This window comes from Drosophila navojoa, chromosome X (genome assembly GCF_054131105.1).
Source record: "Drosophila navojoa isolate 15081-1374.11 chromosome X, UAZ_NAV_1.0, whole genome shotgun sequence".
Taxonomy (NCBI): domain Eukaryota; kingdom Metazoa; phylum Arthropoda; class Insecta; order Diptera; family Drosophilidae; genus Drosophila; species Drosophila navojoa.
The window spans coordinates 19,219,349-19,232,332 of record NC_142895.1 but is presented as its reverse complement, the minus strand read 5'-3'; the positions used below and the strand labels follow the sequence as shown (position 1 = coordinate 19,232,332).

The 12,984-nt window shown below is 46.4% G+C and overlaps 1 protein-coding gene across 2 annotated transcripts; it reads left to right on the top strand.

Annotated features, from left to right (window-relative positions):
• The first annotated feature begins 230 nt into the window (after positions 1 to 230).
• LOC108655844 (uncharacterized) lies at positions 231 to 9,612 on the top strand. Of its 2 annotated transcripts, XM_089263886.1 has the most exons (8): positions 231 to 338; positions 2,657 to 2,718; positions 3,143 to 3,230; positions 3,295 to 6,284; positions 6,402 to 6,473; positions 6,530 to 6,619; positions 6,689 to 6,899; positions 6,965 to 9,612. In XM_089263886.1, exons 3-8 carry the CDS (start codon positions 3,155 to 3,157, stop codon positions 9,037 to 9,039), a joined length of 5,514 nt encoding a protein of 1,837 aa, XP_089120012.1. In that variant the 5' UTR covers positions 231 to 338; positions 2,657 to 2,718; positions 3,143 to 3,154; the 3' UTR covers positions 9,040 to 9,612. The 2 variants fall into 2 exon arrangements, with proteins under 2 accessions (XP_089120012.1, XP_089120011.1); XM_089263885.1 differs by having other exon boundaries at positions 247 to 338; positions 3,295 to 6,473.
• The last annotated feature ends 3,372 nt before the right edge of the window (positions 9,613 to 12,984 follow it).

Here is a 12,984-nt window from a genome sequence, read left to right as displayed (position 1 = left end):
ACAAACAATACATAAACATAATAGAAATAATAAACAACTTCATGATAACCAAACACACAATAATAATAATATAATAATAAAAGCTATAATATAATAAACACCAAGAAATATAATAATACAATAATACAATACAATACATAATACAATAAAATATAATACAATAAACCTTATAATATAGTAACACATACAAACATAATATAGTAACTACAAAATATAATAAAATAATAATCAATTTAATTAATAATAATTTTAAAAACATATACAAACAAAAATACATAACTGAAAAATACAAAAATTGAAGTCAAAGGCCCGCAGCGGATAGCGGGAAAACTTGCCAGGTGAGTGCGCATGAATACAATACTATATTATATCATTAAGCTAGCTTAACTGTATAGGGCTGTAGGGAGAGTCGCCTTAGCTCGTTTACTTTAACTTCTTCTTTTTAATGGCCAAAGTTGTGGGCATAAAGAGCGAAAACTTACAGCAAATGAAGCGAAAGGTGCCAGACACGAAAAGGAGTTGAGCCGTTAAAATGATAAATGATGTGTGTGTGGCATAGATGTTAGCGCCTCCACACAAACACACACATACACACACACACATTCAGCAGTTGTTGCGACAGATGTTGTCATAAATAAAAAACAGCAAACGGAAGACGCGCTCTTCCGTTAAGAACTAGGCAAGGAAGGCAACACATGTAAATAAACACACTCGCATTACAACTCACTCCCACACACACAAACACACACACACACACGCATACACACTGATTTATATGCGTGTGTGGTGGGCGTGGAGTCTGTTCAGGCTACATTAATGTCAAATCAGGCGCATAAATTGCACAAAACGCTCAATTTATTAAACGAAGCATGCTTTTTTAGTGCCAGAAGAGGGTGGCGGGCGAGGAGGGGGCGTGTCCACGGGGCGTATGCGCGACAAGTGTATTTCGCTGGTTAATAAATGTCACAATCGGCCCCACAACCACAGCCACAGCCAGCTGAAGTTAGGCATTGTGTATGCATTGGCTCATCGCATGCATATTTTAGGCAAACGCCTCAATCGAGGCCTTCTTCAGCCCGAGACTTGGCCACGTTTGCTATGCTCACGTCGAGTGGGCAATTGTTCAAATTCTGAATCGCCGATTGCCAAAGCTGCCAACTGACAATTGGCAATTGGCAATTGGCAATTGCTAGCGACGCAGCTATCAATCGATTCTACTCACGGGCTTCGAAAGAGAGAGATAGTGAGAGAGAGAGAGAGAGAGAGAGAGATTGGAGGCAAGGGCTGCTTGCAAAAGCAATCAGAGCTCTGTGCTGTAGAGATATTCCAGAGCAAAAAGGCTCATAAAAATTTTAAAACGTTTTGTGTGAGCTGCGTGTGTGGGCGTTTGGGCGTGCCTGTCCCTTCGAGTCGACTACGCTAATACACAATGAATAGAGGTATTCAAGATGTGGAGACATATATAGGCTAGATGTAGACAGCTTCATGAAGAGTGTTCTATGTAGATTATTTACATATACCATAAATGAAATCGCAGTTTGAAGAGAGGAGTTTCCAATGCAATGTAGGCATATTTCTTATATGTGATCGGATCATAATCGATCTATTTGATAATTCTATACATATGATGATCATAATGCATGCTTTGTACATCATTTATATCAGTTATAAATACGACTCTATAGAGCATGGCTATTCGCATATGCCTTCTATGCTGATTTTCTTGCCTTTTTCGCGCATTGTTTTGCAATTGCACTGACAACGCGTGCTGGGTTACTGCGGCTATACATATTTATATGTATATAAATGTGTGTGTGTGTGTGTGTGTGTGTAGGTGTCAAGGGTATTGTCCTTGCCCGGGCAATCTTTTTATCCTGCCATCCTCTAACCAGCCAGCCAGCCATTCGCCATCTCACGAACATGAGCGCTCGTTAAACGGATGAGTTAAAAGTCAAAAGCCCTAAAGGATTTTATTTGAATTGCGGTCTGTGCGCCAGTGTTCGACGTTTGGCCCGGTATCCCGGTACCCCGGCATCTTTCACCCTCTCACGATGCGCGAGCAACACCTCGGCCGCTGCCTGGGCCCCCTTCCCGCCCTCTCGTTGGCCGTGTTGTGTGTACCATGTTTTATTTAAAGTTTATCTCCGCTGCCTTTTTCCACTGCCTCAGCCACTTGCCGCTAATTTCGCGCCAAGTCTGCGGGAAAAAAAATATGCGCAGCATAAAATGTGGAAAAATATTTTGGCGCAAGACAAAGGAAAAACGTGAAAAACAAAAAGGGTTTTTCCTTTAGCCTGCTGGCTGTTGCTGTTGTGCGGCATTCGTCGGCACGTCGCATTTCAAAGCCGTGTTGAAAAATATTTGAAATAATTGCAAAAATGTTGCCGCTACTGCGGATGAGAGATGATTTCCTGTGCGTCTTGCACAGGAACAGGCTTAGGCTGTACGCCCTTCAATATGCCAGGCACGTTCGGGGTGCAGTTGAAAGCGTTTTAAACTGGAACAGACACGTCTCACATAACACAAAGCTAAGATATTTACAAGCAGACCCATCCACGCAGTAGCAATCCCTTAGAATATGTTTACAAAACTATTGCCTTAACCCTGATAGAACACCAAATATGCATAAATTCAAATATTTACAATATTTCCACAGCTTTGCCTTTGAGATATTCTACTTGATTCGAAGTAGTTTGCTGAAGAATCATAGCCAACGATGTAAGTATTTTCCATCAACACTCACAAATCAACCTTGAGATTTTACAGAAAGATCAATCAGGAGATGGGACTGAATTAAATTTAGACAGAAAAGTGGTTTAGATTAACGGAGGATTAGACTGACGCAGGTTTAGACTAACGGAGGCTTCGACTAATGGAGGTATAGACCAACGAAAGTTTAGACTAACGGAGGCTTTGACTAATAGAGATTTAGACTAATATAGGTTTCGACAAGCTGAGGCTTATACTAACGGAGGCTTCAACTAACGGCGGCTTAGACTAATGAAGGTTTAGACTAACGGAGGTTTAGACTAATGGAGGCTTAGACAAATGGATGTTTTGACTACCAGAGGCAGAAATTGACAAATCTTAGGGCTGCAGTCTAACGCAAATCAAATGATAATTGAAACATTTCATTTATAAGCATTTTAGCATCATGGCTGATCCTTCTGTTGGCTCATCGTCCCCGAATTGGGCAAGTCTTATCTCAAATGAGATCATACCTACCTTTGGTAAGCGGCTTATTTATTATCACCCAAGCATTACCGAGCTTTAACCAGCTTCTCCATTAAGCAGTAGAAGAGAATCCGCAAAGTACTGTGCAAGCCTCGGCTAGTATGGGGCCATCATCGGAGGTGACAAAGGATCAAAATGACCCAATGTCAACGTATCCGCCGGTCTTTCATCCCATGGGCTCATACGCGTCGCATCTGATGGCTCTAGAGCAGTCGGCTCAAATAAAACCACCGCCACATCCGATGAACCCGGATCTTCAAGAGTACTACGATAGGGACCAGATGATTGAGTTCTACGAGGACTACGAGGATCCTGACGAAATGCAGGCACACATGTATCCAGGTGAATACGGCGAGCCCGACAATCCGAATTGTCGCCCCTTTCCGCCTAACAATCAGCGGATGCACGGAAACTGGCCAGAGGCGTTTAATCGGGAGTATTGGCCGGACGTCGATCAGCAAAATGGTCAGCAGATGATGCATATGTTGATGCCTCCACACATGCAGGGCCAAATGCCGCCCTACATGCAGGACCAAATGCCACCCCACATGCAGGACCAAATGCCACCTCACATGCAAGACCAAATGCCGCCTTACATGCAGGGTCAAATGCCACCCCACATGCAGGGACAAATGCCGCCCTTCATGCAGGGTCCGATGCCTCCTCATATGTACGGCCAGATGCCTCCTCATATGTACGGCCAGATGCCTCCTCATATGCAGGGTCAGATGCCTCCTCATATGTACGGTCAAATGCCTCCTCATATGCAGGGTCCGATGCCTCCTCATATGCAGGGTCCGATGCCCCCTCATATGCAGGGCCCGATGCCTCCTCATATGCAGGGTCCGATGCCCCCTCATATGCAGGGCCCGATGCCTCCTCATATGCAGGGCCCGATGGCTCCTCTTATGCAGGGTCCGATGCCTCCTCATATGCAGGGCCCGATGCCTCCTCATATGCAGGGTGCGATGCCTCCTCATATGCAGGGTCCGATGCCCCCTCATATGCAGGGCCCGATGCCTCCTCATATGCAGGGTCCGATGCCTCCTCATATGCAGGGTCCGATGCCTCCTCATATGCAGGGTCCGATGCCTCCTCATATGCAGGGTCCGATGCCTCCCCATATGCAGGGCCCGATGCCTCCTCATATGCAGGTTCCGATGCCTCCTCATATGCAGGGTCCGATGCCTCCTCATATGCAGGGCCCGATGCCTCCTCATATGCAGCGTCAGATGCCTCCTCATATGCAGGGTCCGATGCCTCCTCATATGCAGGGTCCGATGCCTCCTCATATGCAAGGCCAAATGCCGTTTCAACCGCCTCCACAAATGCAGCAGTCGCCTCACGATCTTGAGTATTGGGGTGAAATGAAGGAGCAGATCGCTGGAGAGCAGGGGCAAATGCAAATGCTCGGACCTGGTATGGAAGCTCAAGGACAAGCTGAAGACCTTCAATATTGGCGCGAAATGGGACAGGCCAATGTTGGAGCTGGGGGTCAATTGTACAGTCAACATCCAGAGTATCCCATGTCTGATGTACCGCTTGAAATGCAAGGTGATATAACACCGGAGCATCTGCAATACTGGCGGGAAATGGAAGAGCAGAAGAGCGCACAACAAATGCAGAACCAGGGGATGTTGCTCAATGTTGATCAAGACGGCAATGAGATAGAGGGACATGAGGTGTCGAAGCCGCCTCCACCCGAATACTGGATACATACAGATCAGATTGTCGCTGCTGGTGCGGAGCGACAGGAGCAGGAGCAGCAGCATCATCAACGGCGTCCGGAACTACGTCCAGAGGACATAAAGGCGCTGTCTCGCGAGATCTGGTGCGATGTGGAGACGAACACCAATGTTAATGCACCGCTTTCCCAGACACCGCCGCTGCCGACTTCGTATGATTACTGTCTTGACATCGAGCAGTTGATCGCCTCATATGGACCGCAGTCGCCACAGCCGCAGAAGCAGGGTGCATCAGCAGCCAATGTCTGGCAGGATGTGAAGGAGCCGCATGATGCTGGCCAATGCTACTTGGAGGAGGCTGAGCAGCAGGAACCACAGTTGGATCAAGAGCCGGCATCAGTCTGTTGGCCCTCGGAGGGGCAGCATGCCGGAGGTGAACCACTGTTGCCGTGTCCAAGCGATTGGTTGCCCGAAGGAGTTCCTGGAGTGCTTGAGCCGCTCGTGCAGTTGGAAAATGTGGATGAGCAAGAAGTAGAGCAACAGCAACCTGCGGTACGTGAATGGTGGCCCTCTAAGCGTGCTATGCAGCAGCAGGAACAGCATCAACAACCGCACATCGACCGGCGTTTGGAGAACGAACAGAACGCCATAGCTGGTCATCAGGGACCGGAGGACGTGCATCCAGAGCCAGCAGACAGTGAACATTGGAATGATGTAAATCAGGGGGCTGAGTCTCAAGCCCAAGATAACATGACACAGATTGTAGATCCACCTAATGGTTGGTGGGTAGAGCAGGCGCACCATAATGGCGCAAAAGATGTACCACCCTATCATGAAAATAATATGTGCCTCGAGAAAGAGCAGCAGGCTTACGTGGAGTCCGAGCAACAGCAGGAACTGCAACAGGATTTACAGCAGCACGATTATCAGGAACCACAACAGGAATATCAAAAGCCGCTGGAGCCAGAGGAAGAACAGCAACAGCCTGAGGAACTTCAGCAGCCGCAGGAGCAACAGGAGTGTCAGGAAGAGAAAAAAACGCCGAAAAAAAAATCATCAACTCCACGCGACTGGTGGCAAGCTGCTGCTTTCACCCCAAAGGGACATTTAAAGTCACAAGCACAGCCGGTGCAGCCGGTACAGCCGCGCAGCATTGATTCGCCAGCTGAATGGATGCCCTACTCTTATGGTGCACTGAACGTGTCCCAAATCGTATCAGATGAAAAAGAGAATATGGCTCCGCCAAGCGCAGAGCAGAAGGCAGCTTGTGCCGGATCAATAGATCCGACTATAGGAAACAGCGACAACAATACCAACGACGATTCCCAGGATGACTTTCCATCCTTCGAGGACTTTGCCCGCCAGGTGAGCGAATGCAGTCTATCCAGCTCGGAATATATTGCCACCTTGCGAAACCTTATGATACGTGCCCATAATCTGATGCTGCCTTTGCTGCGCGGCCGCTTCGCCAACATGACCCAGGTCCAGATGGCAGCCTACACCACAGCCATTTTGGAGGTCACGCCGCTGCATCCAAGTCTGTTCCTACCATCGGTAAGTAGAGCTAGCTATTCCCCTGCGAGTCGTCAATAAGTTTCTATAATTATCAGACCGTCGCCCGTCCTTGGATGGGCAACGGAGGACTCTTGCCACCCAGCCATCCGCACAGCTTGACGCCCCAGGATCTGGCACGCATCAATGTGAGTATAGGTCGAAACTTCCATTAGCAACTAGCTGTATGTATTTGCCATTACTTTTCTCGCATACAGCCTCCGCCCTTGCTGGTCGATGTGGGCACTCAGACGGAGTACCTTTGCTGGTGCATGCACATGAGCATGTTTCCGCCGCCGACGCTGCCTGTGCCTACACCACAGCCGAGACCGCAAGGCAATCCCGGCCAACAACTTGCTGCGCCAAACGGACCGCGCATGATGGCGCCTTGTGGCACGGCGCCGATGAGTTTCTGGGGCAGACCCATGGGTAAGTGAGCCGCTTGGGTCGAATTGCTTCTTCCACTGATGATCTTGACTCGCCTGTGCTTTCAGTACCTATGCATGCGCATCCCTACCCCCATGCTCAACAGGTACCGCGTAGGCAAGGCTCGCGCTACGGCTACCGCATCAACACCAACGGCGGTGTGCCCTCTCGCTTCAATAACGGCGACAACAGCCGCTCGCGCAACATGCAAAACTCGTCCATGCATCTGAACGGCCAGCAGAGCGAGGACAATGCCAGCACAGACAGGAGCACTACTCATGTCAAGGACCAGCCATCGGCACAGCGTCGCCAGCAGCGGCGCCAACAGCAGCAGGAATCAGATGACACCGAGACACCGTCATCGTATCGCAGCCCGCACAACACATCAGTGCTTCGCCTTAGCCCGAATAGCCACAACCGCGAGATGGCAATACAGCAGCAAGAGCAGCAACAGCAACAGCAACATGAGCAACAGCGGCTGTTGCTAGAACAGGAGCAGACCTCTATCAACACCGGCAGTCAGTCCAGCTCGCCTGTGCTGCGCTCGGAGCAATACTCGCGTCGCTGCCCGCATACCAGCTCCTCCAACAGTCAGTCCAGCTCGCTGAGCCCCCAATCCTCCAGTCACAGCTCATCGGTCATTAGTAACAACGATAGCGAGGTGAACGGCTTTGGCGACAATGCTGAGGCGGTCAGAAATGAAGGCGATAATACTAATAACAACGATGGCGCTGTGGGAGTCCTGAGCATGAACAATAGCAACAGCAACAGCAACAGCAGCAATAGCAACGAGCAGACACTCAGTCAAACATTGACAAATGCGGAAACGGAAAGTGACGCACCAAATGCAACTCTACCAGCTTCGCAGAGCAGCGAGAATGAATCCGCGGAAGCACCGAAACGCAGTCGGATGAAGCCGGCAAACATATTTCTGCAGCCGACAGGGCCGGTAATGCCCAGCATGCCCATGATGCACTTTTTCATGAATGGACCCCAAGGCGATATGCCGCCGCTAATCTTTGATATGAACGACAGCTCAAGCCCGACTCCTAACTATGCCCAGTTCTTGCCGAACATTAATATGAACCTGAGTATGTTCAACAATACCTTGATTAACCCGACTAACCCGATTGTCAACCCCATGGGTAACCCTATAGGGAATCCCATGGGGAATCCCATGGGGAATTCCATGGACAATCCTATAGGGAATCCCATGGGGAATCCCATGGGGAATCCCATGGGGAATCCCATGGGGAATCCCATGGGAAATCCTGTGGGGAATCCCATGGGAAACGCTCGGATTAATCCAGTGGTTAACCGAATGTGCAACCCGATGGTAAATCAGATGGGCAATGCTAGTCCTATGATAAATCCTATGCCCAACGCAATGTGCCATCCAATGGCCAATTCCATGAACAATCGTATGTGCCATCCGATGTCTAACATGCATGTCATGCCGCCCGACATATCGGGCAATGGTAGTCCTATGATAAATCCGATGGCAATGCCCAACGCAATGTGCCATCCAATGGCCAATTCCATGAACAATCGTATGTGCCATCCGATGTCTAACATGCATGGCATGCCGCCCGACATATCGGGCAATGGTAGTCCTATGATAAATCCGATGGCAAATCCAATGCCCAACGCAATGTGCCATCCAATGGGCAATTCCATGAACAATCGCATGGCGAACCCCATGTGCCATCCGATGTCTAACATGCATGGCATGCCGCCCGACATATCGGGCAACTACTGTCCGATGGGGCGAGACGTGGGCATGATGAATCCGGGTATGATATTACCCCATGGCCCCTATAAGAATCCACAAGAGCCCCATAATCCCATGGAGATGCAAGATGCCATGAATATGAACATGCAGATGAACATGCAGATGGGTATGAATGAAAACCATAATGGACCCTTAATGGGTAATTCGTTTGAAAATGTGAACCCGATGCTCCATCCGAATGGTTACATGGCGAACGATTTCATGGGCACGAATGCGAGCAATGGCAACATGAATGAGACCTACAACACTGTTGATCATCGCAAGGAGACTAACATCCGTCACGATGTGGCAGCTGGCGAACGTGGATCAATCAACAAGCTCGGAGCTGGTGGAAAATCAAAACTAAATTAGATTTACATACATATGCTTACACACAGACTTACTTAAATCCACACCTACACACACACACACACACACACACACACACACATACACACATAAGAGCAGATACGTTTCACATTTATTAGTTAGTGATCCATGGGAATCGGCAACGCAATGCGAACGATTTTATTCATATTACTTTCCTCATATATATATAAATATGTCTACATACATACATAGACACAGAGTATACATATTATATATATATATATATATCATGGTCACGTATATGTACACCTGTCGCGTGACTAAATCGCGACACACACTAACACTAACACTAACATCTATAATTGTAACAGTTAACTCTCATACACTCACACACTTCGCTTGTACACACATACACTTTTACATACTTTCCCTCGAATCATACATTGTAAACAAACACGCATATGCATGCGTATACATAAATACATATAGAAGGCATTGGGATGAATTGAATTGAATATGAATGATAATAGAAGCAATCATAACTAATGCATAACACATTTATAATATTTGTAACCTGTTCACAAACACACTCATCGCACACACACACACACACACATACACGAAATTCGAAGCAAATAAAGCATATGATCGCATTTATATTTTATTTTATGCAGCGGAGCAATCGCTTCATAGCAGCAATAGCAGCAGCAGCAATAGCAGCAGCAGCAGAAGCAGCAGCAGCAGCAGCAATAGCAGCAGCAGCAGCAGCAATAACAGCAGCAATAGCAGCAGCAGCAGCAATAGCAATAGCAGCAGCAGCAGCAGCAATAGCAGCAGCAACAGCAGCAATAGCAGCAGCAGCAGCAGCAGCAATAGCAGCAGCAATAGCAGCAGCAATAGCAGCAGCAGCAGCAACAACATCAGCAGCAACAATATCTGCAGCAGCAGCAATATCAGCAGCAGCAGCAATATCAGCAGCAGCAACAGCAGCAGCAATATCAGCAGCAGCGATATCAGCAGTAGCAGCAGCAACAACATCTGCAGCAGCTGCAATATCGGCAATAGAAGCAGCAATATCAACAGCAGCAGCAATATCAGCAGCAGCAACAACATCTGCAGCAGCAGCAATAACAGCAATATCAGCAGCAGCAGCAGCAATATCAGCAGTAGCAGCAGCAACAACATCTGCAGCAGCTGCAATATCAGCAATAGAAGCAGCAATATCAACAGCAGCAGCAATATCAGCAGCAGCAACAACATCTGCAGCAGCAGCAATAACAGCAATATCAGCAGCAGCAGCAGCAATATCAGCAGTAGCAGCAGCAACAACATCTGCAGCAGCTGCAATATCAGCAATAGAAGCAGCAATATCAACAGCAGCAGCAATATCAGCAGCAGCAACAACATCTGCAGCAGCAGCAATAACAGCTAATAGAAGCAGCAGCAGCATCATCTACAGCAGCATCAGCAACAGGACGGCAGCAACATCAGTCACCCTTTCCAACACACTCGTACAGGCAGCCCAGCAAGGATATACTTTCTGCATATATCATTTCATATTCATATAACGATGTGTAAATTTCAAATCGCTGCATTAAGTTTGCATTTTCAACATTTTACGTGTAGCGAAAAGCGTGAAACCAAAACTCCGGCCAATTGCGCCCACAAAGCTGAGCTACATCAAAAAAAGGTGGCCAGAGGAGGGTTGAGGCAGCGGGGTTTGGGGATGGTGCCGAGTTGAACCCCTTGTGAACCCTTTGAACTCGCTGCGTGTGCAAGTTGTTGCTGTTGCCTTCGCTGCTGTTGCTGTTGCAAATGCGAAGTTAAACGCCTTCAAGCTGAAATAATCGGGCTAATCTTTTACGCTGCTTGCATTTTAAAGCGCTACCCACTTTTTGTTTTTTCTTCTTTTTTTTTCCTTCTAGCTGGGCTTTACTTGACTCCACTCGGTGGGGGCTGGTGGACAGGGGAGCAGGGTTAGGGTTTAGTCGGTCTGCATTTTGCATGCATGCTTGCGCTTTGCTACCTCTGTCTCTACCCCCAGTCTCTCTCACTCTTTTGCTCTTCCTCCCTCCCCCTCTCTCTCTCTCTCTCCCCAACTCTAGCCACATGTGTGCTCTGGTTTTTTCTTCAAATTGTAATTAAATGCGTCGCGCAAAGTCAAATAAAAAAAAAAATTACAAAACGATATAAAAAGCATTTGCAGGTAAACAATTTAAAAGTAAATAAAAATGTGCATTTTAATCAGTTCCATATTAAATGGGAACATTTTTTCTTATTGTATTTGAATTCAGCTATAGTTCGACTTGAATATGAAAAACAATAAAGAAAAACTTAAATATTTGTAATACAATTAATATTTAGAGAGAGAAGTAAGATATGGAGAGAGATAGAAAAAGATGGGAAATTGTGAGAGAGGGAGAAGTATCGATAGAAATAAAGAGAGAGAGAGAGATGGAGATGAAGTGAGAGAGTATTCCTATCTATAATTTAGCTAATATTTATATAATATATGAATGAAAGAGAGAGAGAGAGAGAGAAATAGAGATGGAGATGAAGTGACAAGGTAGCTCCAATACTATGCATGTGTTTCTATATATAATTTAGTTAGAATTAATATTATTCTTAATCCCACTTATTGGCGCTTTACTGTACAGCATTTATTTGACCATTAACTTGTTCCTTCCTTTTTTATGTACTATATTCATTGGAATCTATAGTTTGACCAGAAAATTAACGCCTGCATGACCGCACTGCATGAATGCAACCGCATTGCTACATTTTTAATCTACAATTAACCGCAACTGTTTGGTCCTCTGGCAGCAGCGGTGGGTGGATGAGCAATTCTGTTTGGGCTTGGGCTTGAATTTGGGGTCGACAGACCCGGGTCCAATATCAATATTGATTCTATTAATTATAAAAACATTAAGTGCCAGCCAACAAATGTAATTAAACGCATTAAACAATTGCAATGTGCGAGAAATGGCGTTAAAATGCAGCTCCGGCCAGGCGGTATCCGCACTGCAGTCGTCCTCCGTCCGGCTGGTCTGCTCTGCTCCTGGTTCGAGTTCAGGTCCAGGTCCAGGTCCGGGTTCGGGTTCAGGTTCAGGCCACCCTGCTGATGCGCGCCGATAAGCACGTTTTCAATTCACATTCGCAGGTGGACGCCGGCTACTGCTGTGTGGAGGGGGCGTGGCCGGTTGCTGGGATTTGTGGCGCACGGCTGGCCGACTGGGATTGTCGCACATTAATGACGAAATTATTGTTTCAATTGCTTTCAACTGTTGTCAATGCAAATTTTATGCAAATATTTTTCGGTGCCATCGGACTCTTAAATGCCATTATGGCCAATAAGTCAATAATTATTGCCATGGCAGTGTGTTGTTGTTGTTGTTGTTGCCACATTTTGTTGCAGCTATTATGGGCCACAGTCGAGAGCCAGAGCCTCTGCCCCGGCCCCGGCCTCGGTTTCCTCATGCAATATGGCCAATTCCCCGAATAGGCGTTAATTACTTTTATCTGCGCATTGTCACACTACAATAACAATTACAACAACAACAACAACAGAAACAACAATCGCTGATTGCATTTGCCAACATTTGCTCAAATTCGTTTATTAATTATTATTATTATTTATGCACTTTTGTTTACTTTGTTTGGCCGCATAAATCAATGGCTCAATTGTTGTATTTAAATTTGAAAATAATTAGAAATATTGTTTCTTTCATTTATTTACAATAAAATATTTTTTATTCGAGAGGGATAAGCGTATTTATATAGAGAGGTAGCTGCTGCAGTTTCAACTAATTTCTAGTGATTTTGATTATCTTTAAATATATAGCTTAAAATATAGTAGCTTTGATGCTTTATGTATTTGTCTCTGCTTAAGCTTGAGCACAAACTTGAAGTGTACGAATATTCTTAAAGCTGAAGCGCTTTATTATTTATTTGTTCGCTAGATTAATCGATGAAAATAATGCTCGTTCT